The following is a 26,732-nucleotide window of genomic DNA, read 5'->3' as shown; positions in this document are numbered from 1 at the left end:
GGGTTCTGTCTTAAAGATCTGACCCCACGTATTTCTCCTGTCGGCCTGGAACTGAGAGTTCTGTGAAAGTTGGTTTTACATCCATCTCCAACACCTGAGTTCTTTCTAGTCTTTTGAATTTTTCACATCGTAAGTCTCCGGGATTTCCGGGGAGCCTGGGTGACTCACCCCCACTGGGTGGGGCAGTGTGAAGCCTCTTAACTGGGAAGGTCTGCTCGGGTGTGAGGTCTGTGAGCACAGGCCCTTTGGCCTTGAAGCCTGTGGAGGGGAGAGAAACCACCTTCACTCCTGTGGACAGTTCCGCAGATCTGCGCCCTTGAACCCCACAGCTGTCTGTGAAGGGCTATGTTGTCTCTGGAGCTGTCAGTGGCTTCTAGAGAGGGCATGAGACAGCGTGAGGCCTTACTTTGCGGCTGCCGCTCCGGCCGTGGGTGGGGCTTATGTAGGATTCTGAGGCTGTGTGTTTTCAGTTTCATAAAACATACAGGTCTGTGAAGGGTTTGGCTTCGGTTAGCTGGGGTGCCTCTGGTGCCGGTGCCCCAGAGGCTGGGCATCGCGTCTGGACACACTGATGCACTTCTGGGCACGGGGGTGGGTGGGCTAGGGTGTTCTCTCCTGTCTGTTTAATCTTCTCCACACTTGGGGGGAAGGGAGAGACCTTTCTAGACTCCTGGCCTCATATAAAACATTTCTGTGCTGTGCTGATTTAATGTAGACTCTTATCCCCTGAAGGGTAGGGGCTGTGTATAAAATGCGTGAGAAGATTGGGATTGGAAAAACAAGGCAAGTGCTCTGCTTTGAAGGCGGGCAGAGGGACCTGGTGTGGCTGGATGGCCTGCGGAAGCTCGTCTTTAACCCTCCTGGGGATGTGGGCAGAGTCGTCCACCGTGCAGGCTGCTGCGGAACAGAAACCGCTGTCCAAAGAACTGCTTTTTCACTTGAACTTTATGCGGATCGCGCAGCTGAGCTGGGAGTGGCGACAGCCGCCATGTGCGTATTTATGGGAGCTGTCCCTTTAAGACAGTCCTCCTTTGTGTGCTGGATGGAGCACATTTCAGCTCTGGGCCCCTGCCTGCTGGTAAAATCTGTGGAGCCACATTTAAATAAAGAAATGGAAGCGTCCCTGGTGTGGCTTTTCTATTCACAGCTGAGCACAATGGTCCCTTGTTGTCAGGGGTACTTGGATCCCCTTGGTTCGGATGGAACCCTGCAAGGGACCAGGGAGGCCCATCCTGCACCGGCCCCCCTGCTACAAGGGAGCACCTTGCACATTAACCTTCGCGGCATCACTGCCCACCCCCAAGGCCTCCGGACCCCCAGGTGCCCTGCTCCCCGCCTTCTGTGCGCCGGCTGCTGCCTCCCTGCTTGCCGTTCTTTCCGGGAGAAGGGGGCCCAGCCGCCCTCCTGGCACACGAGCGTGGCTGCAGCACGTGGCAGTCGGGGGAGGGAGGAGCTGTTTGCTGCTCTGCCATCTGGCCCATCAGTCCATCTTTTAGAGTTTAACCCTCATGGCTTCGAGGGAAAGCCGCGGCACGGATGCACGCCCTTCCCGGGGCCCAGGGCACGGGTGCACGTGGCTGCGGCCTGCCAGACCCCCGGGGGTTGGGGGGGTGTCGCTCCAAGCCCTGCCTCTCCAGCCCCGGTTTTGATTCTTTCTTGCTAGTGAGTGAAATGAAGCTTTTCCTCGTGGGGGGCGTGGGAGTGACGGCCTGTACCAGAGAGGGCACGGCACCTTGATGAGGCTCAGTGCGGGGCTCCGTTCCGTAAGGGCGGGGGCTTTCCTGGTCTCAGGGAAGGATTGCGCCGGCACAAGGGGATCTAAACCTGCCCTCCTTTAAAAAGAAAAGTTCTCAGATGTGCTGAACCCGAAGGGAAGCGGGGCTGTGATTTCAGGTGGCTGAGTGTGGGATGCGCAGGGTTTGGGGAGCCTGCGGCTAACGCCAGGAGTCGGCGTCCGAGTCCACGTGAATAAGTGTCCTGCTGACTCTCACGGCACACTGGCCAGAAGCCGCTTCCTTCTGACCCCCGGGACGCGGAGGGCCCGTCTTTTCTGGTGACTGTAGATTAACATTTTTATTTTTCATTTGAGAAATGCACCAGCACCTCCGTGTATTTTTTAAAATCAAGTTGTCAGGAGCTCTGGCCCCCCCCTTCCCAGACCCGCTCCCCGGAAGCAGCTGCTAGTAGTGAACTTTTTCTGGGTTTCACCTGCTGGTAGGTGCTGCCAGATACATATTAATGTTCTCATCCCGCTGATTATGTTACCAAAGTCAGACATGGCCTCCTGACCTCCCCCTCCCCCTCCTCACTCTGTCCATTTTTTGGTTCCTTTACTTTCACCTTTGGAACCTCCATTCGCATAATTACAAGTTCGTTTTCTTGTTCCTGACGTACTGCCTCTGTCGCTGCTTTTTGTAAGCAGGTGCCCGTCCGCCTTGCCTTTCCACGTGCCCCGCCCCCTGGCCTTCGCTGTGGGTGACATGTGACTTTGCCTAGCCTCTGTGCAGTGTGTGCCGGCGGACTCTGAAAGCGGACAGCGGAGGCCCCGCACCGTCACAAGCTTGTCGCCGCCGCTCAGCTTGGAGCGCGGTGTGCCCTGCGGGGCCCCCTCGCTCGGGAAGCCGTTCCCGGAGCCCGGGCCGGTGGGCTCCCCTCACCTCCGCCGACCGCTGCCCGCCGTGGCGTCTTTCCTGTCCCTGGTGATCGTTCCCGTGCCGTCGAGGGAAGGCCCGGGCCCCTCCCTGGCCTCCCCGTTCCTTCTCCGGGATGAGGCCCGTCAGCCGCCTCCTGTTCTGGCCCGGTCGTTCAGTCCATGCACGTGACCGTGTGTGTTCTCTGCGGGCTCCCCGGGGGGGGGCGGGGGGGCTTGCAAACACACCTTCCTCCTCCCGAGGGAGCGCGGGACAGAAACGCTGAGTCCTCCCGCGTCTCAGGTGACCCTCTTCTGCCCTCCCGGCTGGCTCACAGTTAGTTCTAGGGTCAAACTCGTTTGCGTGTGGAGCCTCCTTCCTGCCTCCCAGGGCCGTGAGCCAGCCACCCCGCCCCCCCCCCACGCCTGGAGCTTTTAGGGTCCTTGTTAATCGTCCAGTTCTTGAATGTTTTTTTCAACTTCTGGATTTTTACAACGTGTGTTTCTCTGTGGGATTTATAAAAACCTTAGGACACAGAGTCGATCTCTGCTGCTGTTTTCAAGTCTTCCTGCTCTTTACGCTGCAGAGTCCCTCACCTTTATCTTTTAACCCGTTTCTGATAGGAAGCCTGGGGGGCCAAAAATGAGTTTAATTTCTAGCGTTTTCTTTCATTGTCCCTTTTTCAGGGTTTTCTGTCGTCTTAAAGTTTTCTTTAGTTTTCTTTAGTTCCACTCCTGAGCGGGCCTCCTCTCCCCTCACTGGGGCCATGCGCTCGGCCACCCCTGCGGCTGCAGGACCTCCCCAGCGGCAGCGTCCACGGGAGCCCCGCGCGTGGGGCGGCCTCGGGCCGGCAGGGCCCGGACCCACTTTGCTGTAGGTCAGGACCGGGCCCCCCTGCCTGGCTGCTGCCTCAGGGCCTCCGTTTTGCCTCAGGTGCACGCGGGCGCCAAATCTCTGCCGCCCCGGCGCCCCACCTCCGGCAGAGCGGCCTTGCGGAAGGGGGTCGGCGCTGCTCGCTCCGTCCCAGAAGTCTGTTCCGCTGGGGCCCCTCTCTCTCCCTGCTCGCTTTGATGTGGTAGGTTTCTAGCTTTGTAAAAACTCCTTTACTGTTTCTAGAACAGCGCCCTGGGAGGGAGAGGGCCGGCCGCACGCTCTGAATTTAGGGCTCAGAAACTAGACCGTGGCCTTCTAGAGAGACGGTCGTGTGTCAGCGCCCGCCCAGCATGGTCAGGCGGCGAGGTTCTGAAAACAAAGCCGCCACAGAGAGTTTCCATCTGGAATGAGAAAATTGGCTTCCCGGGCCGTACAGCGCTCCGGAGATAGAAATTTTCTACGCGGTGCTTCTGTTGTTCGTCAGCCTCATTCTGAGGACCTTAGTCTCGCCTCTGCCCGGGCAGGGCCCTCCCTGATCTGATGAAGCCGTGGCTGTGGCTTCAAAGTCAAAGCCTGATTATTCTCCCCCTTGGAACAGCTTATTAAACATGAACTGTTGCCTCAGATTTTCAGAACCTGTTCTGTTAGAATGTTTGTCTCCCAGAACCTCAGGAAATTGTTTCTTAAAGGGACCTTCCAGGCCTCATGGGTTAGAAGATCTGCCCTGTGAAAGCCCGGAACACGAGCGTGAGCTCCTTCTAGCACACGCGTTTCTCCAGGACACAGGACCTGGCCTTGCGCTTTGTTGTTTCTTGAAGTGGTGTTCGCTCTACCTAGAGCTGATTTGTTACTGGCCCCCCGCTTTTGAACACGGGGAGGGGAGGGAGAGCATTCCCTGGGGGTTCTCAGGGACGCAGCAAGGCCACCCCTGGAAGGTGACCCAGGCTGGATTTCGATGGCCCTCTCGAATCCTCCAGCCTCTGATGTTTGTGGGGCTCTGTGCGTCTGTTAGGCTGTGACATCAGGGCCACGGTGAAGGGTAGAATGATAGCGTCGGTGGATTTCACACGAGGAGGGTATGTTTTTTATCCTGTCGTGTGTGGAGAAGGCCGGTTGTGAGAGCAGGTGCATGCTTCATTGCGTCCTGGGGAAGTTTGAAATTGAGACGCTTTTCTAGAACACGGTGGGGGGAAGCTGGGTAAGGACAGGAGAGCCAGCATCTCTGACTGAGCCCCCTCCCTGTGCTGTGGGAGTCCCCGCTGCTGGCTGTCTCTTCCCCTCTTCTGTCGTCTTCTGTGACTCTTAGGGAAATATTTGGGGAAAGTAAAGTCTCTGCATGCGGCCAAGGTTCAGCATCCCAGAGAGTCGTGGGTCGTACCCTTGGAGGCAGGGCTGTTTCCCTGCCCGTGCGTCCAGGAGAAGCCCGGTGTGCCATGGGGGCGCCTGGGTGGCTCAGTCGGTTAAGGTCCGACTCGGTTTTGGCTCAGGTCACGGTCACGCGGTTTGTGAGTTTGAGCCCCGCTGACTGCAGATCCTGCTCGGCATTCTCTCTCTCCCTCTCTTTCTGCCCCTTCCCGGCTTACACTCATGCACACGGCCTCTCTCTCAAAATAAATAAATAAACATTAAAAAAAGAGATGTAATATGAGCCGCGTACGCAGTGTTACTTTCCAGCAGCCCAAGTGAGAGCAATTTAAAATAATCTTTTATCTGTCAAGTTATGAGTTCAATGTGTAATCGACATAAAATATTATCAAAGAGATATTTTACCTCACTGTATGAAGTCTATGCGTACGGCCCATGTCAAACTGGTCTAGTCACAGTTCAGGTGCTGGGTAGCTGCTTGTGGCCTGTGGCTGGTGCACCACGTGGTGTGGCCCTGAGGCATTTAGGCGTCCGAGCGGTGGCCCGTCCATCAGGCCACATGGGTACCGTCTGCTCTTGGCCCGGAGGGACAGAAGCCAACGCCTTCCGGCCCCCGCAGAGCGCCAGGCGGGGTTTGGGGCAGTCTCTCTGCGGGGCCCCGTCCTTCCCGCAGCCCCACAGAGCGGGTGACGGTGTGCGCCTGCTCTACTGCCGACGACTTGTGGCCCGGACAGGCCAAGTGACTCGTGTGAAGCGGCCCTCCGTGGTGTGGGTGTGCGGAGGCCGGGCCCGGGATCCGAGCCCAGCTTTTCCCGGTGCCAGTGCGCGTTTTCCCCATGGACTGTGCAGCGCCCCGCAGCACGTTCGGAAGGGCCCCCGTGGGCTCCGTCCCGCGTCCCCGTGTTTCCGGGTGAGGCGAGACGGTCTCAGAGGAAGAAATGCTTCGTGGGGAGAACTGTGCCTGCGAATTCAGTACTTTGTTCTCAGGACAAGGGCTCCTTAAAACCTACCCAAACAGGGGCCCAGTTGGTTGAGCCTCTGACTCTTGATTTCATCTCAGGTCACGATCTAACGGCTCTAGGAATCCAGCCCCACATCGGGCTCTGCGCTGACAGCACGGAGCCGGCTGGGGTTTCTTTCCTTTTCTCTCTCAACACAAATCTAAAAACATCTAAAAACACCACACTCAACCAGAAGGGTATAAAGCAGAGAGGAAAGTCTCCATGACCCTGTCCTCAGAGTTAAGGGCAGTCAGGGTCCATCCTTCTAGTTTTTTTGGGGGGGTCCCTGTAAGTGCGTCATCTGTCCCTTCCCCCTCCAGAAACGGCACAGAAGGGTTCGTGTCGTGCTGCACCCACCACCCTCCCACTGAAGGGTGTGGTGGAAGTCATTCCGGGGCCGGGGGGTGGGGCAGTGAGGGAGCTGAGGCTTCAAGACGCTGGCTCACCAGGGCCCGAAGTGTCCCCACTCTAAGGGCTGACGACGGCCAGGGCTCGGCTGACAGCCCTCTTTCATCCCTGGCCAACCTCCTCTGACCTCCGGTGGCCTTTTCTCTCTCGTTTCCACGGCAAGTGCTTGTTCAGCAGAGTGTCTCCCTCGTCGGGTGCTCCCCTCTGGTGAGGCCGATGAAGGACGGGGGCCGGAGCCGTCCCGCTTCCCACTTGGGCTTCTAGTGTCTTCCCCGGGGGCCGGTTTATTGTCGGTGAGATGAAGCTTTCCTTGTAACGTCCCTTCCTTCCCTGTAGTTCCCAGTGACCTGACCGCAGAGGAGCGCCAGGAGCTGGACAACATCCGGCGGAGGAAGCAGGAGCTGCTGGCTGACATTCAGGTAGGCGGCCCCAGCAGTGACACGTGCCATGGCAGGCGTCCCTCCCGGAGCCTCCTCACGAGGCTTTGTGAGCGGACCCCAGCACGGCTCAGAGCTGAGCCTGGTTACTGACTGTCACCTTGGCTTCACCAGTGAGGAAATGGAACCTTCGAGGGGTTGGCAAAGCCACACAGCACCCCCGGGCTGGTCTGCCAGCCCAGCGAGGGGACCCCCAGGGGGGGCTCAGGTGCTTGGAACGCGGACTTCAGGTTAGACCAGGCCCACATCCCGTCCTGGCGCTGCCTCTTCCTGGCGGAGTGGTTTCAGACAGAAGGATTCGGGTTCTCTGAACTTGGGCTTTTTCATCTGTGAGCTAAGAATGACAGCGCGTGTTGAAGGGTTGAGTGAGGTCTTGTGGACACAGCACCTAGCGTGGCGGTGGGTCCCTCGCAGATGCTAAGGCCCCCACGGCTGCCTCACCAGAGGGTTTCTAAGCTCCTTTGCGTAACCGCCACGCTTCGTAGAAGTAAGTCCTAGAAGCCAGTGGCTGGGTTACTTTAGCCCTCGGGACAGCACCTGTCATTCTTGTAGAATTATACGGAAAACACTTGGGAGCCTGGGGGTGGGGACGGGAGGGAGCTGCAGAGTAAGGAGAGGAAAGACTTGCTCGGCTGTTGGTTTCAGCGCATTTTGATCATTTTCACAAACTCTTCGGTTCCTGCCTCGCCAATAAATGCTGGGAAGTCTGAGCAGAAGTTCACTGCAAGCCCCCGTCACCGGGTCCGTTCTGAGGGTCTGCTCACCTGCGTGGCGAAGGCGGGAGCGTGGGAAGGACGTTCCCTCTGGCGGCCGCTTGGCGGCAGTGTTGGCCCAGGCCGTGCACCGCCGGCCCCGCAGCCCCAGGCTTCCCCAGCCTCGCTCAGTAAGCCGCACACAGGCTCTGAGCGACCTGCGGGGGAGGTGCGTGTGTTACACGGTGTATGCGGTTATAAAGTTCTTCCCTGGACCGTCAACCCCGTGTGGTCACGGGCCATCTGTTTCACCTTTGTTCCCCTGCAACGTTTACTTCTTGGCAGGAGCTCAGTAAATATGTGTCGAATAGATGCATTTCCCCACCATCTATTTCCATGTTAAGGATTTGTTTTCTGGTGTGTCTGACTGTCTCGTTCTGGTTTGTTTGCTCCTGGTTTTGGCTGGAGCGAGTTCTAGGAGATGCCCCGGGCCCTCCTGGTAACTCGGCACTGTCTGTTTTGTAGAGGCTGAAGGATGAGATAGCAGAGGTGGCTAATGAGATTGAAAACCTGGGATCCACAGAAGAAAGGTGAGTGTGTCTGGCCCGCGCCCACGGCGCCTGAACGGAGAGCACGCTGTCCGTTCTTGGTCCCCGGCAAGCTCGCGCACCCCCTTGCGTGCTCCCCCTTCAGCGGCTCTGACGACGGGGCCTCCGCATCGCTGCAGAGAACTCCACAGGCCCTGAAGCCTGAGGCGGCCTTGCCTGACCGTGTTCACTGGCCATGCTCATGCGTTAGAGTTTCTGTCTGCCTTTTGGGCCGAGGAAGAGCTTAACGCTGCCCCGCCGTCTGCAGAGAGAAGAGCACTTGGACGGGACACGACAGCACGAGTGTTTGCGGGCTGACCACGTGAAGTGCCCGTGACCTCCAGAGTTTAGTTTTGAATGGGGTCCCCAGACCGTTGTCTAAGTCCTTAATGCGATCACCGAGCTGTTTCTAACTCACTACGCGTCTGTATTTTTCTAAGCCTAAGTCCCCTGTCTGGCTTCCTAAGACCGTTTGGCTTTGTTCTTTCAAGCGGGTGTGGGCCGTGCCGCGAGGGGAGTGAGGCCCGCGTTCTACAGAAAGCGGCCAGCTCAGCACTCGGGGCCCTGTGCACTCACTTTGGGATGACAGCCTTCTCACTTTTCTGTTCAAAAAAATTGTAGCTCTAACACAACAGGTAGATGAGAGTTTATCAAAACGTAAAGCTTGTGCCCTCAAAGGTGCCGCGACAAGAAAGGACCAGGTAAGCCACAGACCAGGAGAAAGGTTTGCAAAACGTGTATCTGAAACAGGGTTTGTTTCCAGAAGATACATGTAAAGAACGTGTACAAATCAGTAGCGAGAAGACAGCCCAGATAAGAGCGGGCCTGGGGTCCCTGGTGTTGTGAGCGCTGGTGATAGGGTGGCGTGGCCGTGGGGAGGCCCCGTGGCACTTTCTTGTAACGTGAGACCCACGCCCGTGCCATGGCTGGCAGGTCAGGACTCGGATGTTTACTCGAGGGAAATGAACGCTGCGCACAAAAAGACAGTGCGGGAGGGCTTCCCTCGTTCTTACGTCACACAGTGTGGGGGGGGGGGGCGGGGCACTGCAGGCCTGTCAGCGGGCGGAGGGACGGGCCCAGCGAGGGAACCCATGGTGAGCTCGCACCGCGTGCCTGCCCTCGCCAGGGCTGAAAAGGCTCTGCTGGTTGGGGTGATGGTCGCACAGCCTCGGAAGCTTAGGAAAAATCATTCAAAACCGCAGTGAAGATGGCTGTGTTGTGTGATGTGTACGTGCTCCCTTAATAAAGTTTCTTTAAAAATCACGTTAAGAAAACAAACACCAGTGGGGTAGAAGGAGCAAATGATGAGGGGCCAGCCAGGGCCAGGGCTCCGGCCGGCCTTCCACACTCAGACCCGCGTGTGCCCGTGCTTTCCTGGATGGCGCCTCCCGACCCCCCCGTGAAGCCAGGGTCGCTGGTGGCCGTTCAGAGCTTCCCGGCCACCCGGAGGCCTCACGGGGCCGTGCTGCCTGTCTTACAGGAAGAACATGCAGAGGAACAAGCAGGTCGCCATGGGCAGAAAGAAGTTTAACATGGACCCGAAAAAGGTGAGGGCGCTGCTGCTGGAGCCTCGGGCTCCGCGCTGGGGTCCCAGCTGCCTGCCCTTCTGCAGAGCATACATCACATGGTCTGTGCTCGGCCCTGGCTCCTCAGCGGGGCGGTGGGGTGGCGGGGAGCCCGACCCTGTTTATCAGGTACTCCCTGTGTGTCCCGAGTGCCCACCCCCACTCTCCCTCTGCCCTTCATTGGCATCTTTGTTGCCTTTTCTAGGGGATCCAGTTCTTAATAGAGAACGACCTGCTGAAGAACACCTGTGAAGACATCGCCCAGTTCCTGTATAAAGGGGAAGGGCTCAACAAGACCGCCATTGGTGACTACCTGGGCGAGAGGTGAGGCCTTGGGAGACACCCGTGGGGGGCGGGGTGGTCAGGAGTTCCAGAACGCCCGGAGCCCGGGAGGAGGGTGTTGTCCTGGGGCAGCCCTGGCCACGCCGCCGGCACGCAGAGGGTTCTTCCGGGGGACAGTGGCTGGTCCGGGGACCGAGTGCAGAAACCGCCTGGCCGGGGACAGCCTGGGGTCCCAGAGTCACTGCTTGACTTCCGCTCTTCCCTGCCCGCCCCCAATCTTTTGTTTTTGTTGATAGAGACGAGTTTAACATCCAGGTTCTTCATGCATTTGTGGAGTTACACGAGTTCACTGACCTTAACCTTGTCCAGGCGTTACGGTGAGTAAGTTTGAGGAGGGCGCCCTGGAAGGTGGGGGAGGCAGGTCTCTGATCCTGTGTCTGTTCTGTGTGGCATTTTAGTAAAAGGACGTCCTTGAGGGGGGCATGATGAATATCTTGAAGTATCTTTTTTTTTTAATTTTTCAAAAATGTTTTATTTATTTCTGAGAGAGACAGCATGAGCAGAGGAGGGTCAGAGAGAGAGGGAGACACAGTATCTGAAACAGGCTCCAGGCTCTGAGCTGTCAGCACAGAGCCTGCCGTGGGGCTCAAACCCATGAACCGTGAGATCATGACCTGAGCCAAAGATGGACATTCAACTGACTGAGCCACCCAGGTGCCCCTATCTTGAAGTACCTTAAAGGAAAGCAGCCTAAGAGCCGGTGATTGAAATGATTTGATGGATAAAGAGAATTGAACTACAGCGCGTCCTGAAAGCAAATTTGCCAAAACTTTACTCATGTCTTTTGTTTAAGAAATTTCATTGGGAAGTTGGTGAATATTTAAATTTAGAAGTTTTTTCTTTTTTAATTTTTTTTTTTGATATTTATTCATTTTTGAGAAAGAGAGCATGAGCAGGGGAGGGGCACAGAGAGACAGAGACACAGAATTCGAAGCAGCTCCAGGCTCTGAGCTGTCAGCTCTCAAGCTGTCAGCACAGAGCCTGACACGGAGCTCGAACCCACAAACTGTGAGATCATGACTGGAGCCAAAGTCGGACGCTTAACCAACTGAGCCCCCCAGGCGCCCCGTGAATTTTTTTCCTAATTTTCCTTTGTTTCCCTGCCCTAGAATAGGAAATCGGTAGTTATACACTCCAGATGCCAGCAGGTTTCCCTTTGCCCTCCGGGATTCACATCCACAGGGAGCGTTAATGGCCGTCCTTGGAGCAGTCCCCCCAAGCCCCTGCCCGGTGATGTAGCTGCCCTCTCACTCAGGCACCAGCCCAGTGACCCAGCTAACCCTCCTCCCCCAGGCAGTTCCTGTGGAGCTTCCGGCTGCCAGGAGAGGCCCAGAAGATCGACCGGATGATGGAGGCGTTCGCCCAGCGGTACTGCCAGTGCAACAGTGGCGTGTTCCAGTGCACAGGTAGGCCGGGCCCCGCCCCAGCCGCCCCAGCGCCGGCCGCCATCTCGCACAAGATCCTTTCTCGGCTCTAGACGGTTTCCAGAACGAAAGGTTCATGCCAGGAACATGGATTTAAACGTTGTTTACGATAGTAAGAATTCCAGAACGATCCAAAAGCGCAGGGAGGAGGAAAGGGGGCGGGAATGTGTGTCGTCGTGTGTGTGAGTGAGGTGCCGTGCACCTGAAAAGTCATGTGCTTCGTCTCTGTGGCCGGCCCGTTTTGTAACCAGCGGTTTGAGAAGTGGAGCCTGGGAAAGCCAGCCGGTGACACTGTGACACCGCTGTGTGGTGACAGGTGGGACAGGCAGTGCGCGCTGCCCCTGAAACTCTTAGAGCACGGTGCGTCAGCTCCGCTTCAGCGTAAGAGAAAGAATTAAAAGTAAGCGTTGTGTGTGTAAAAAGAGGTTTCTATTGACCTGAGAGAATGCTGGCGGTTAGCCAGACGGCAGGGTTCAGAACTGCGTCTGTCCGATTCCGTCTTGTCCACACCCTGAGTACATTAGTCACATGCTGTTGGTGGCACCGCGTTCGTGGAATAAAGCGACATAAGTCGTTACCAGGCGGTGGGGTTATAGGTATTTTGTGTTTTCTTTTTTACGTGCCATGTCGTGTCTCGGACTGTCCGCAGTGAGCCTGCTATCCTTTGAACCAGGAGCATAATCACCTTCAGGGCCTGAGCAGGCGCTGCCGTTTTGTGTCCCGCCCTTTGCGGTCGGCAGCGTGCAGCCGCCGGTTCAGGGGAGCCCAGGCGTGCAGACACTCTCGTTTCTTGGTGAGCGGGGCTTGTGTTCCTGCCCCCGCTGGGTGTTTCCTTGTTCCTTTGAGCAGGATGTTTCTGATCGTTTTTGGGTTTTGTTTTTGTTTTTGTTTTTTTGCTTTTCTCTTTATTTTTTTTTAATTTTTTTTTTAATGTTTTTTTTTTTTTTTTTTTATTTCTAGGAGAGAGAGAGAGACAGCGTGAGCAGGGGAGGGTCAGAGAGAGAGGGAGTCATAGACTGAAACAGGCTCCAGGCTCTGAGCTGGCAGTCAGCACAGAGCCCGACGCGGGGCTCGAACCCACGAACCGCGAGATCATGACCTAAGCGAAAGTCGGACGCTTAACCGACTAAGCCACCCAGGCGCCCCTTCTCTTTATTTTTTTTAAATTTTTAAAAATGTTTTACTTATTTTTGAGAGAAAGAGACAGCGTGAGCAGGGGAGGAGCAGAGAGAGAGGGAGACACAGAATCAGAAGCAGGCTCCAGGCTCCGAGCTGTCAGCACAGAGCCCGACGTGGGGCTCGAACCCACGAACCGTGAGATCATGCCCTGAGCTGAAGTCAGACACTTAACCGACTGAGCTCCCAGGCGCCCCGCTTTTCTCTTTAGACACTTGTTACGTCCTCTCATTTGCCATCATCATGTTGAACACCAGCCTGCACAACCCCAACGTCAAAGACAAGCCCACCGTGGAGAGGTTCATCGCCATGAATCGCGGCATCAACGACGGAGGAGACCTGCCCGAGGAGCTGCTCCGGGTGAGGGCGCTCTGCCGGGAGGTGGGGGCGGGGACAGGGCACAGACCCGCAGCCCCCGGGGCTCTCCTTGGAAAACCCACTCAAGTGTGTGAAATCCATGAAGATGCCAGCAGGGGCCCAGGGCGGGTGGGCCAGTGGTTTCTGAGCCTGGATCTCCCGTGCGAGTGAGGTCGGGCTACGTTACTTTTTTTCTTAGTTATCCACGAGGCACCTCACTTATTTCATGTCTGGGAGCTGCCCGAAGGCGGCACTGGTCGTGCTCTCCTGTCTTGGGCACCTGACAGATGCGTGGCGCGTAGCACCTGCTTGTTGCGCAAATGAAGAGAGCGGGGAGGGGGAGAGAGACCTCTGAAACCAGAGACATGCAGTGTCGTCTTTTACCCCAGAATCTGTACGAGAGCATAAAAAACGAACCCTTTAAAATCCCAGAAGACGACGGGAATGACCTCACCCACACTTTCTTCAATCCAGACCGAGAAGGCTGGCTGTTGAAACTCGGTGAGTAGCGCCCTCCAGGCCGGGACTCCCGGCGCGGAGTCCTAGGAAGGCCGCACGGGCGCCGCGGGGCTCGGGGAGGAAGCGGATGCACAGTCGGTGCCCCGTGGGATGTCGGGGTACCGCTGGGGGCGGACTCGCGCTGCGAGCGTTGCCCCCGCGGGCCTGCGCTCCACGCTTCAACTCTGGGGTTGACTGAGCAGGGTCTGTTTTGAGTCAGTTCCTGGGGGGCCTGGTCCTCCTCCTTCCTCTGCCCTCAGGGCCCCCTGGGAGGGTGGCCAGCGGTGTCACCTCTGTGGCTGCCATCACACCGATCGTGCCTGGTGCTCCCGCCTGCCCCGCCCCGGCGCATCATCACCCCCCTGCATCCGGCTCCCCACGGGCAGCGTGCATGGCAACCCCAAGCCCTTGGCTGCCGCACCACCCCGGCCACCCCCTCACTCTCGGCAGCAGTCCCCCGCCCCCGCCTCTTCGCCAAGCTGCATCAGCCACCTTAATGGTTTTGCTCATTCCGAAAGAGAATAAAGAGAAAAAAGATCCCTCTTCCCTCTGCCAGAAGTGAGGCTGTCCTGCCCGGGTGCAGGTGACAGTCCCCAGCTGGAGACGCAGTAGGGTCTGCACGACATTCGTGCCCACACGTGCTTATTTCATCAAGCGTTCCAGAACACGGGGATCCCCGGACGCAGCCACAGCAGCGTTTCGGCTCCGAGAGACCCCGCACCCCTGTTTCCTTCCGCCTCGGCCTTTTGCTACACAGGCCCCTCGTTATCAGGAGGCGTTTGTTAGAAGGACCCCCTCCCATTTCAGCCACTAGTCCCGGGGAAGTTAGAAGCCATTGCTCCCTCGCTCTGACTGACACCCCTGCAAGCCACTGAAATAGAATCTCGAGTCTCCACCTGGTCCAGGCAGCGGTGGGATTTATATTTCCCTGAAAAAGCGTATCCCAGGTCCTTGCGTTTCTCTCTCATGACTGAATTTATAAGCTCTCCTCAAAGCACGGGTCAGAGCCTTGTCCTCCCTCGAGTTAGTGAATTCTCTCAAGTGGCTCATCCCCAGAGACCACCGTCCTCCTCACTACCTTCGCTGCCAGGCGGCTCGAGCCCAGAGGAAACCCACAGGAAACTGGGAAGTACACCCAGGCCTGCATTCACTTTCCCTCCAGTGAAATTTGTTTAAATGCTCACGCCCAGAGTTGGCTCTGACAGCCCAGGCGCTAAAATTAGAACAGCGCAGAGAGGATCTTGGCTCCTGCACGGGGATGGCATGTAAATTCATGAGCCGCCCTGCGGTTTTAAAAGAAGACGTGAACGAAACGCAGGACTTGTTCCTAGGTCCTCGGATTACCTTCTCGAAACCTCCTCCAGGCCAGGAGCTGTTCACATGGCGTTTCCCTCACGGCCACGTAGACACCCCCCCGACTCCGCCCCGTGTCCCCACAGGCTGCAGAAGGCAGGGTCCCCGCGGTGGTGTGTCTGTGTCTGTGTGCGCGTACAGCCGCAAGGATGCGTGTTCTCGTGTGCACACATACGTACGTACATATCCGTGGGAACATGTGTGCATCCTTACACACGCTTTACGAAGTGGCCTCTGAGGGAAGACGCTACGCCTGTCCCCAGGCGGTTGTCCCCTCCTAGCTCTGGACTCTGGCTAGGTCACTGATACACAGTAGCTGGGTGAGAACTGACCCGCGGCACCTGCGGGGCCCCGGCTTCGGCGGTGCCCCAGCCCTTGCCTTCTCCGGCTGGTGTGTGGCGGACCGGACCGCCCCCCCGCCCCCCCCCACTCACGCCCCAGGCCGTGGCGTGTGCCCCTGCTGCTTTTAGGTCTTGGCTCCTCTAGGCAGACTCGAATGACTAATAACGTTGCACTTAAAGATTAAGGAGTTGGGTTTAATTTCTTTGTTTTAATTTTCTTTTCTCCCTCATTTGTATGTTTCCATGATTTTGGCTCTCCTTTTCCTTGCCCCAAACTCCAGGAGGTATGTAACCCCCTCCCACCCCACCCCCGCCTGCTCGCTCGCTCTGCCAAGGCCATTCTACTCGCTGCAGCGTTTTTCTTAGTTCGTTATTTTTGGTTCTTTTGTTTTTTAATTGCTGGTGGTAGTGTTAATGCTGCTTCTAACTTACTGTACAGTCCCTAGGGAACGGTCAGGCTTAGGGGGTCATGTTACCCCTTTTAGGACGAGGACATGGTGCATCAGACAGCTAGGTGCCAGGCCGTGGGATCGCGAAAACCTCACTGAATGCAGTGATGCAGGAAAACCTGCAAAGGGCGGGGCTTATAAAAGCAGAGGAAGAAGTCGCTGGAGTTTCCCTGGGAAGGACGGGCCAGGCGTGTTCTCTGTGTGTTGCATTCAAATTGACCCCCGTGAATTACCGTAATTTCTCAGGCGGAGAAGAGGCGGGAGGGGAGGAAGGTTTGCCCTCCCAGCGCCTTGTGCTTCTGACTCGTCCTGCTCAGAAAGCACGCCAGGCCAAGAAGTAAACCAGACAGCTTGGGACGTCTGTCTTTGCGTGAAACAGGGAAATGGCATCTCCTCAACTCAAAGTGATGCCAACTTTGGGGGGAGGGAAAAGACAAAAGCTAAAAGCCCCTCCGGGAAGTCCTGGAGGTTACGGGGCGGCATCACGGCCCGGCTCCCTAGTTCCCCTCCTCTCTCGCAGTGACTGTCGTCACAAACCCAGAGTTGGCCCCTGACACGCTCTTGGCATCTCCTCTCCGTTGGCCGATTTGGGGAAACGTTTTTCCTGGAGGAGGAGCCCCAGGTGCTCCGGAGCTGCTTGGGCAGGAGCCGCACGTAGAGAGAGCAGCCCCAGCGCTGACGTTCGTTAGAACCTTCCGGGGTCTGTCAGCTCTAGGGAAGATGGCGCCTGGCCTTTACGGGGGGGCGGGGGGAGGGCGTCCTGTGAGTTCCACAGGGACTGTCCCAGGTGCGCGCATTGGTCTGTCTGCTTGTTTCATGTCTGTTTCCTTCCACGTGGAGATGCTCCCCCGGGACCCCGGGGCGCGTCACGGCAGGGTCTCTGTATCCCCGCAGGTCGTCAGGGGAAACCGCCAAGCTTTCGTAATCAGGGAGGGCGTCTTCCCGGCCTCGCTTTGCCTCCTAGATTTCCTTCCACCTTCCTCCTTTTGGCATCCGACCCCCCCCTCCCATGCCCGCCCGGCCCCGAGTGCCCCGGGTGGCGGTCCTGTGGGGAAGCGCGTGGGAGTCCGCATGGGCGAGGTGTCCTGTGTGCAGAGCCCTGCGCGGGGATGACGGCCCGAGAGGCAGAAGAGCCTGTGTCTCAGGCTCTGAAGTGGAGGAGGGGGTTCCTCTTTCATAACGTTCAGCTCCCATCCTGCGTTCCTTGTCTTCTCTCTCCTCCTCATTTGTTTTGACGCTGCCCAGCCTTTCCCACATTCCACATGCATGTCCTATTTTCATCTCTGGTTTTCCTTCTCGATTCATGCCCTAGGGCCTTAGGGACCGGAGGCCCGTGCTCCCCTGCGCTGGCAGACGGTGCGGGGGTCAGTCCCCGCTTGGTGCTAGCCCAGGGCCTCCATGGGCGGGCAGCGTGTGTGCACTGACGGCCGAGCCCCCGTAAGCTGGGTCTGTGCTGTTTAGAACCGTGGCACCTGGGGATCGTGCCCTTAACCCCCCCGGGGCTCCAGGCCCCACACAGAGCCAGAAAGAGACCGAAAAGCCCAGCAGCCCCTTCCTTCCGCTTGATGCTGGGACTGGTGCTGGCGCTCCATTTCCGTGACCTCACGTGCCGTGCTGTCGGGAGACCCGGGGTGGGCATGTGGACACGCCCTGGCGGCACAGCCTGTATGAGCCCTCTGCCCGTTGCTCAGCTGCCTGTGACGGGGGCACGAGAGCCCTGCACCCCACAGGCCTCCGTGAGGATTGGGGGGGGGGCGCGATGCTTTCTGTAGGGCAGATCTCAGCAAGGACACACGCTGCCCGGGCAGCAGGAGGTGCTTCTAAAATGACACCCGTGTCACAGCACGAGAAGGCCTTTGCGTAACTCGTGTGTGATTCGTGTCCAGAAAGCTGCCCCTTGTCCCGATGTGAGCAGGGGAGGGACCAGGATGGGCTCATGGCCGTCGGGGGGTGGGGGGGAAGGGGCAGACGCGGCTTTGCTGAAACTGCTCGCAGCTAAGCCTCCTTCCCGAGCGTCCCCCTCAGTATAGGATGGCAGCCCCCCACCTTCTGCTGTCACACATCGCGTAGGGGGAAGGGGCCCTTCGGTGCTCGCGGCCACTGCTCTTAGTGCCCGTCTGGCCGGCGACCCCTCCTCCAGCTCGTTGTGTCCAGAGCCGCAGGTGAGAGGTCCAGGCCCTGCCCCGTCCAGGACTCCGGGGAAATGCCGTTCAGAGGACACCTGTCCAGAAGCCCGAAAGCCAGTGTAGAAATTCACCCTAATCCAGAAGGTGGGGTAGAGAGTGGAATGACAGGAACCAGGAAGGCTTCAGATTTGAGTGTGAAGAGGTTAATACACCTTAGTCCCTTTTGCCCCTTCTGTCCGATTCTGATGAGCCCGCCCACGTGTCCCCTGGGCCGGGTGCCCTGGCCGTGTAGTTCGGGCCGGGGCCGACCCTCTCCGCCGTTCCTGTTCCCACCACACCCCTAGGCTTCTGCCGGTGCATCCCCAGCCCAGTCAGACCGTCAGGCTTGCACCGCGTGTCCTCCTCGCCCGGGCACTCCCCCTGAAGCCACACGCTGTCATCTCACCGTCCTGAGCTCACCCCCGGGCGCCACCTGACCCCGGGCACTCCCCCCGAAGCCACACTCTCATCCCACCGTGCTGAGCTCACCCCCGGGCGCCACCTGACCCCGGGCACTCCCCCCGAAGCCACACTCTCATCCCACCATCCTGAGCTCACCCCCGGGCGCCACCTGACCCCGGGCACTCCCCCCGAAGCCACACTCTCATCCCACCATCCTGAGCTCACCCCCGGGCGCCACCTGACCCCGGGCACTCCCCCCGAAGCCACACTCTCATCCCACCGTGCTGAGCTCACCCCCGGGCGCCACCTGACCCCGGGCACTCCCCCCGAAGCCACACTCTCATCCCACCGTGCTGAGCTCACCCCCGGGCGCCACCTGACCCCGGGCACTCCCCCCGAAGCCACACTCTCATCCCACCGTGCTGAGCTCACCCCCGGGGGCCACCTGACCCGCTTGCTCTGCTTGTCCCCGCGGACTTTCACTCTGTGAAAGGCGCTTCTGTCCTGGCTCTGTGTCTTGTTACCGATGTGAACTCTGCCATGGTCTCCGTGTGCTGCGGTGCCTGCCCCTCGCTTCCGCCCCCTCGTGCTGTTCGCGGGGGGAGTCCGTGCGCTGCGGAGCCCGCGCGGCCCGCCAGCCTCCGTGGGACACACGTCTGTCTTTGCAGGTGGCAGGGTCAAGACGTGGAAGAGGCGCTGGTTTATTCTGACCGACAACTGCCTTTACTACTTTGAATACACGACGGTGAGCGTCTGCTGGTGCGCCGGGGGGGGCTCCGTGTCCCCTCCGCTCCAGGCAGATGTCGGTGGAGGGGGCCGTGGGAGGGGGGAAGGGGACCTGAGGTGAACAGGAAGAGCCAGGACGGACCCCAGAGTCGGGGGGGGGCGAAGATGACATGGGCGTCTTGCCCAGGGAGGCGTGGCTGGGAGCCCACACGCGGCTCTGGATGGGGCATGAGAAGCCCAGAGGGGAAGGCCTGACGGGACAGGTGGCGTCAGAAATGGGGTTCAGAGCCAGGTTCAAGAGCACGAACTGGGGTCAGGTGCCAGGGAAGAGCTTGTGGCCTCTTTGAAAGGGGAGATGGAGAAAATCGTGATGAGGAGAATTCACATTTTCTGGTTTGGGGAGAAGCAGTCCAGGGGGTGAAAGGCCTAATAAGGGGGAAAGGAGGGGAGTGGGCCGGGGAAGCTGGAAATCACTGGGGGCTCCAGCTGAAGTTTTCCTGAGCTGTGGGGGTTCTGTTGGGCTTCAGCAGGAGTGGAATAACTGCAAATATGTGGTACGTGTAAGTCTCTTAACGTTTAGTTTTGAGGGGCGCCTGGGTGGCTCAGCCGGTTACGCGTCCGACTTTGGCTCAGGTCAGGATCTCACGGTTCGTGGGTTCGAGTCCCACATCAGGTTCTGTGCTGACAGCTCAGAGCCTGGAACCTGTTTCTCTCTGACCCTCCCCTGCTTTTGCTCTGTCTCTCTCTATCAGAAATAAATAAAAAAACATTAAAAATTTTATTTAAAAATGCTTAGTTTTGAGAGGCCCCCCGCCCCGCCGAGGGCTCTGGCCACAGTCTGTCTTTCAGCCTCCCCTGGGCGTCCTCGCAGAGGCCTCTGGTCACAGGGGCTCCCATACCCATCCGTTTCTGACCCTGGTCTGATTCTAGAATGCAGGGTGTGGGCCCTAGAGCTGATCTGTGAGCCTGAGGTGGCAGGGGTGGGGGTCGTGGGTGAGGAACGCTGGCGGAGCAGGCGGCTCCCGGTGCCAGCAGTGAGGGCTTTCTGTCTCCACTGTCCTGTAGGATAAGGAGCCCCGGGGGATTATCCCGTTAGAGAATCTGAGTATCCGGGAGGTGGAAGACTCCAAAAAACCAGTGAGTATTGGGGGGCTGGGGGCAAAAGTGATGGGCGTAGCCGTTCTTTGGAAAAGACCGAAATCGCAGAGATCCCCTGAAAACTGAAAAGTAGCGTCGTGCCTCCAGTGTAGCCTCACTTTAAACTTCCCTTTTGTGTTCAGGCCAAAGGCGAGGCCCTAGGTGACCTCTTCGTTCTGTCCACGTGGCTTAGTGTCACCTGCTGACTGTCACACAAGGGATGGAATTGTCCCTCCTTAAAAGGCAGTGTCAATCTGCACACTAACAGACCCCTCTCATTTGGAATCCGGCGGTGCTGTGGGGGGGAGGGGTGGTAAACAGCATCCGTGTGGCCCACAGTTCTCCGTGCTTCCGGTGGGCGGAGAGGGGGGAGCGGTCGTGTGCGTATCTGGCTGGTATGTTCTCTCGTTGGGCCTGCTGATACGCAGCCTGCATCCTCCAGATTTCCACTTCCGGGCTCCTCTTCCCCATTGGAGAATCCTATCGCCTGTGTTTACGGAGGTCGGAACGAAGAGTCTCCCGAGCAGTCGACTCGCGTCGTCTTCGTCCTGCTTGGCAGCTCTCTCTGACCTTGTCGCTCTACCCCTCTCTTTCCTGATTCCCAGAACTGCTTCGAGCTTTACATCCCCGACAACAAAGACCAGGTGATCAAGGCCTGTAAGACGGAGGCTGACGGGCGGGTGGTGGAGGGGAACCACACCGTGTACCGCATCTCCGCCCCGACGCCGGAAGAGAAGGAAGAGTGGATTAAATGCATCAAGTAGGTGCATCTGAAACATAGGCCTGCTTTCCCTTGACAGGGGCTCTCACTTGTCTCAGACACTTTTTTTTTAATTTAATTTAATTTAATTTAATTTGGGGGGGGCAGAGAGAGAGAGAGAGAGAGCAAGAATCTTAAGCAGGCTCCATGCTCAGCGAGGAGCCCGCGACCCTGGGATCATGACCCGAGCCGAGGCCAAGAGTGCACACTTGGGCGGCTGAGCCCCCCAGGCGCCCCCCTCAGGTACCTCATCATCCCAGCTGCCGCCGGCTCTCTCCTCCCCTGTGGTAGACCCGGAATTCCCAGATGACTTCCCAGTGGGTCTTCAGATGCCTGACCACGGCAGCGTGTTTAAGAGAGTAGGCTTCCCTACGGGCACGTCGTAGACCCAAGGAGGGGCGGTGGCCAGGCCACAGGCACGGGTGCCGTTTGCCCAGCTGTCCGCGTTGGGGGAAGCAGGGCCCGTCCCCAGGACGGCAGCTCGGCGGAGATCAAAGTCCTCGTGTTTCCTGGTTTCTTAATCCCGGTGGTACTGTTGCCCCGTTCACAGGTGAGGAAGCTGAGGACCACGGCAGTCACGGAACGTGCCCAGGTCACGAGACAGCCTCGCACCGTTCACGGCGGTGCTGTGGGAGGGAAGAGGGCTCTCGGGGTGTCGGGGGTACAGACTGCAGCGGGCTGCGGGCGGGGCCGTCCTGACGCCGCGAGCCTCCCCCTCCCGCCGTGGGGCCTGTGCAGAGGCCGCGGTGCCCCGTGTGTGCGGCAAGGCGCTCCTATCTGAGGGCGCGTCCTTGCTCTCCCCGTCGGTGCTCGGTCCGCACGACGTCACCAGCCCTTTCCTTCCTCTGCCTGCCACTGGGCTTCGTGACCCCCCCACAGAGTCTGGGGTGGGGGGGTGGCCCTGACCAGCTGCTCTGAGGCCCTGCCGCCCTGCACGGCCCCTGTGATGGCGCCCTCCGCCCGGGCCACGGCCTGCTCCTGAGCGGGGAGCCCTGTAGTTCAGAGTCCGTTCCGGTGTCGCCGCTGCAGCGGGTGCGGGCCCGGCCAGGGTCAGACAGCAGACAGCGGGTGAAGCCAGCGCAGGGGGTGGACTCTGGCGGTGCACGGCGGGCTCCCCGGGCACCCGGCACGCCTCCCGCCCCTTTGGTGTGATGGGGAGGACCCCGGGGACACTTCAGGGTGACACTGGGTCATGTGTGGGCGTGCCCAGCCTCCCCGGGCCCTGCTGCCTTCCTCCCCACTCGATGTGCGGCATCGGCAGGGCCCCATCGACCCTCCCCCGGTGGACGAGGCTCCAGGGCCCCTGTGGACCCTCAGTCGTCACTACCAGTAACGAGACGAAGGCCTCCACTTGCGAGCACCGGGTGACCCAGGGACACACTCTGCCCAGATGATACCCGTGCAACCACTAGTACGCGGGGTGTCAGCCAGCTGGAGTGTAAATAAACACTTAGAAGCTGTCCAGTGAGGTCTGGGCACAGGAGTGGCCGTGCCCTGGGCGTCCTGGCCGGCAGGTGGCCCCCCTCCACGTAGCCCACACTGTTCTTACCGCGTGTCTCATAAAAACCGTTTAATTCTTGAATCCTTATGAAACTTACTTTTAGTATGTGGTCCGAAGCGAGGGATGGAACTTACTCTCTCGGGTGACCAGCCGGCTGTCCCGAGAGCTGCCTCACTGCTGCCGCGCCCCCACAGTTTTCCCACGCTCCCGTGCGCACGCGGCTTCCAGGGCCATGGGCCCCTGTATGGTCACGTGGTTGCTCATGGCCATCCCCTCGCGCCGTTCCTTGGCTGTGCCTGTCAGAGGCTGCGCTGCAGCTAGGAGGGCGGGGCGCCCTGCAGGGTCAGGTCCTTGGTCGTTCCGTCCTGGGGGGGGGGGGGGGGGGGGGGGGGGGGGGGGGGGGGCGCGTGGGCCGCCCGGTCCCGGTGCTGCGCACACATTGTCCGTGTGCTCCGGGTGGCACAGCCGTCCCCTTACACACCAGGCCGCCAAGCGCAGCGAGGCGAATTCAGTTGTCTGGAGCCCCGGGCGTGGTCGGTCCTCAGACTGAGCCCTGTGACTCCACAGCAGCCGCACCCTGCGCTCCCGACCCTTTAACTGGTCCCGTTAACTGGCCCTCGGGACACGTGCCAGGGACCGCCGGTTCCGGGCGTCCCCCAGGAGCTGCAGAGATGCTCCTCAGGGACACGTCACCTCTGGTGACCAGGCGGCAGGCAGCCTGCGGAGCGGTCACTTCCCCGGTCGGGCGCAGAGCCAGCGCAGAACGCGCTCAGCTCTTGGACAGCTTCAGGGCACCCGCGCCACAGCCTGGCTGAAAGTTGAGGGTGACGGTGATGCTGTCCCCGTCCTGCGCAGTGTCTCCGGGGCAGGGCCAGGAAGCACTGGGGCCCCCTCGTGTCCGGGCTGTGCACACACAGGCCTGCGGCCGCTCCCTGAGAGCCCAGCGGCGGCCTGGCCTGCACAGGTGTGGGGCGGCTGCCGCGCTGGGGTGCACAGCACAGGCGCTCTGCCGCAGGCGGGCGGGGCTGTGTGGCGCCCACGGTCACTGTGGGCCGGAGGGCAGTGCTGTGCACATGTGACGTGCGGTCCGAAACCCACACCCACTCTTAGTAGAAGCAGGTAGAAGCAGGCAGCACGCACTCCAGAGCGGGCTTGTCATGCGTTCCCTGGGTCTGTCCCCAAGCTTGTGTCCCTTCAGGCCTGTGGACACAGTGAAGGTCGATACCCCTGACTTGGCCTTCGCAGCGACAGTCGAGCGGGGCAGGGGGCGCAGGTGCTGCAGCAGAAGCCCCAGCCTGGGGTCCTCTCCCTGGGGCCCGTTCTCATCGTTTCTCTCTTGTCCCCTCTCTGTGTCCAGAGCGGCCATCAGCAGGGACCCTTTCTATGAGATGCTGGCGGCGCGGAAGAAGAAGGTGTCCTCCACGAAAAGACACTGAGTCTGCACCGCGAGCGGCCCCGGCGTGTGAGGCGTGCGAGGCCCTGGGCTCTCTCTCCCGCCCCCCACGGCCGGGGGCGGCTGCCGAGCAGGGGTGTCACCGCAGGGCGTCACCCCAAATCCCTAGAGACTGGCCTCAGCGCTCGCTACGTGTCTTCGAGTGGGAGGAGGGAGGCGTGGCCCTGGGGCCAGGACCGCACGTGTGTCCAGCGCCAGAGCCCCGTGGGCACAGCGGCCTCCTCGCAGGCCTCCCGTGCAGCAGGTCTCATAGCAGAGCTCGAAGCCAACTGTTTACCTCTTGGTTATTCCCCTGTGAAGAAGCCTTCAACCCTGCACCGTAAATACACGTATCGATATATTATTATATGTTAGAAAAAACAGTGGAACGGAAGAGAAGCCACGTATTATAAAGATATATTTTTGTTTTTTAAAAGAAAGAAAAAGATAAAGTAGAGCCGTTCCGCGGCGTTCGGCCCAGTGTGGCGTGGGGGCCTCTCCTGGGGCGGCGGGTCCCCAAGTGCGGCTGGGGGCAGGCGCTGGCACCGCGAGGGCGACGACCCGGCCAGGACCCCGGGCCCCGTGGCCTGCGTCTTCGGTCTAAGTGCTAGGGGCCGCCGGGGGAGGAGAGGGTCCCGGCCACTCGTCTTCTCTCTCCGAATCCTTCCTGTTGGGCTTTAAGATGCAAGGTCAGCGTTTTCCCTTGAGCTAAATACCAGGAACCAGAACCGTGAGGAAGGGAACCCCAGCGAGGGTCCGGGCTGACCTGCTTCCCACCTGGTGGCCCCCCCCCCGCGCCGCCCCGAGCCTCCGTCCCGTCCTCGTTTTAGAGGAAGGGGGTCTCACCCGATCACCTTATGTCTTCGGCTTTCTCTGCCTCAAAACCGGCCCTGCCCTGGGCCACCCCAGGCGCAATTGGGGGAGGGGGTAGAGGGAAAGGGGCCGGGGCAGGCGGGGGGTGACAGGCTGGCCTCATGTCCTTTTCTCCCCTAAACCCGAGTCGGCCGCGCGCCTCCTGAGCTGCGTGTAAAGGAGCCACGGAAGGCAGGTGTCCTGCCGTTCTCTCAGGGACCCTCGGGGCCGCTCCCGCCGCTCGTCATCCCCGCGCCCCCCACGCGGCCGGGGACCGGGCCCGCACACGCTGCCTCGCGGGAGAGGGCGAGGCGCTGGCAGCCGCCTCGGGCTGCGCCACCCAGCTCTGCCGGCGCCGTGAGGACAGGCTGGCATCTCTGGAAATCGCTTCTGTTAAAGGGCATGAAGGGGTTGCCAGGGGGGACTCTCTGGGGACCCCCGCTGCACACAGGTCCTACCCGGGCTCGTGAAGGCAGCGGCTGGGTGTCCAAGTACTGCGGAGAGGCACCCGCGTCAGTATTCGTCTATTTATCAGAGGTGTAAATAATCCATGTATAGTTTTTCTCCTTTTAGATTATTTTGTATTTGTTTAAAAAAAAAAAGGTTTTGTCAGAATATAAAATATAAAGAAATGACTGAAAGTTGTTGACAGGGTTTTAAAAAAATTATAATTATTATTCCAATTGTTTTTCGGGGTTTTTTTTGTTTATTTTGCATTGTAAACTAGCGCCAAGGAACTGCAGCAAATAAACTCGACATCTGCCCAGAGCAGCTGTGCCGTGTGCGGCCTCCTTTCTTCCCCGGTGACCGTGGGCAGGGGGCCGTGCCCGGCGGGTGCACCCGTGGCCTCGGCCGTGTGTCTGTCCCTCTGACACCTGTGCGGTCAGGGAGGTGCTGTCTTGCCTTCAGCAGACCCCTTCTTGCCCCCGTTTGTCGCAGAGAAACAAGTGACAAACCTCCCACTTCAAGCTGAGATCGGGAAACGTGCCTTCGGCTGGTGGAATGTGCGTTTCGTATTCCGTTTCCAGACGTGCCCACCCGGAGCTTGGGGACGGGTCGCAGTGGGCCGCGGGGGGTCCTGGAGGGCGGGCGAGCCCGGGCCTGCCCCCTTCACCCCCTCAGCGCTCCCTTCCCCGACAGCAGCGCCTCCCCGTTCTGGCTTCTCGCGGGCTTGGGGCGCTCAGCCTGCGGGCCTTCGCGGTCTCCTAGCCCCGCGCCACGGGCCTCTGCGCCGGCCTCGGGGACACCAGCGTTCCTTTGCTCGCTCGCAGCCAGCGCTGCCCTCTCCCCCGTCCTCGCTGGGTGCCTGCAGGGTGTCTCGTGGGCCGTCCGTCGCCCGCCTGGCGCCCCGTCGGGCACCCTCCTTCCCACGTGGGAGCCCTTCCTGCCCCCTGGACATCCTACCCCCCGGAGACCCCGGCCCCAGCACCCCGGCCCCAGCACCCCGGACACCCCATCACCATCCGTGCTACACGGACCCTCTATTTGGGGGGGAGCGGGGAGAGAGAGAATCCCCAGCAGGCTGGCACCCACGATCCGTGGGCTCATGACCTGAGCCGAGATCAAGAGTTGGACGGTTAACCAACTGAGCCCCCCAGGCGCCCCACACTTTTCCGTGGTCCCACTGAATGTAAATCTTCCAGGCAGGGCCCCAGAGCCTTCCTGGCTCCGTGCTCATGAAACACGCGGGGAAGGAGGGTCCGCACGGCCCTGCCCACGGACAACCTCGAGATCCGCGCCAGAGGCCCCCCGGGCGGGGCTCCTCCATCGCTGGCCGGTTTGGGGGCCGGCCTCCCCCTAGGCCTTCATCTCCAAGGGCCCTGGCTCCCGGGGTAGTGAGGACGTCCGGATCCCGGCACCCAGCCCCCGCCCCCCCAACTTGGCTGAGCCTGGGGGCGCCGAGCCTTCTGCCAGCCTCTCTCTGAAAAGCCGCCAGGACCCCGTGAATGCGGGGGCTCCGCCCTGCCTGCTTCTGTCCGGTGGGGTTGAGGGGGGACCCCGAGCAGAGCGGACCCGGGGTCTGTTTCGCTCTCCACCTTGGTTGCCAGGAAGCTCAGGGTCAGGGGCACGCCCCTTCACGTGACTCAGTCCTGTGTTTTTTACTTACCCTGCTTCTTTCTTTTATTTTTTTAATTTTTTTAAATTTTTTTTATGTCTTTATTTTATTTTGAGAGACAGATACAGAGAGCGAGCAGGGAAGGGGCAGAGAGAGAGAGAGAAAGGGAGACACAGAATCTGAAACAGGCTCCAGGCTCTGAG

At 59.5% G+C, this 26,732-nt stretch overlaps 1 protein-coding gene across 3 annotated transcripts in view; it reads left to right on the top strand.

Moving 5' to 3' along the window:
- CYTH1 (cytohesin 1) overlaps positions 1-25,105 on the top strand; it is a 73,616-nt gene extending 48,511 nt beyond the window's left edge. For 2 of the 3 annotated variants that reach the window (XM_039226577.1, XM_039226578.1), the window contains exons 2-13: positions 6,614-6,696; positions 7,932-7,996; positions 9,474-9,540; positions 9,764-9,882; positions 10,137-10,217; positions 11,194-11,306; positions 12,712-12,860; positions 13,247-13,359; positions 18,732-18,810; positions 19,857-19,928; positions 20,534-20,688; positions 23,547-25,105. In XM_039226577.1, coding sequence (XP_039082508.1) covers positions 6,614-6,696; positions 7,932-7,996; positions 9,474-9,540; positions 9,764-9,882; positions 10,137-10,217; positions 11,194-11,306; positions 12,712-12,860; positions 13,247-13,359; positions 18,732-18,810; positions 19,857-19,928; positions 20,534-20,688; positions 23,547-23,625 — 1,175 coding nt within the window. In that variant the 3' untranslated portion in view covers positions 23,626-25,105. The remainder of the gene's footprint in view (positions 1-6,613; positions 6,697-7,931; positions 7,997-9,473; positions 9,541-9,763; positions 9,883-10,136; positions 10,218-11,193; positions 11,307-12,711; positions 12,861-13,246; positions 13,360-18,731; positions 18,811-19,856; positions 19,929-20,533; positions 20,689-23,546) is intronic. The other variant, XM_039226576.1, reaches the window with a different exon arrangement.
- Positions 25,106-26,732: the final 1,627 nt, after the last annotated feature.

Source organism: Hyaena hyaena, unplaced genomic scaffold, assembly GCF_003009895.1.
Source record: "Hyaena hyaena isolate Hyena2069 unplaced genomic scaffold, ASM300989v1 scaffold_21, whole genome shotgun sequence".
Classification (NCBI taxonomy): Eukaryota; Metazoa; Chordata; class Mammalia; order Carnivora; family Hyaenidae; genus Hyaena; species Hyaena hyaena.
This window is presented reverse-complemented; position numbering and strand designations above follow the sequence as displayed.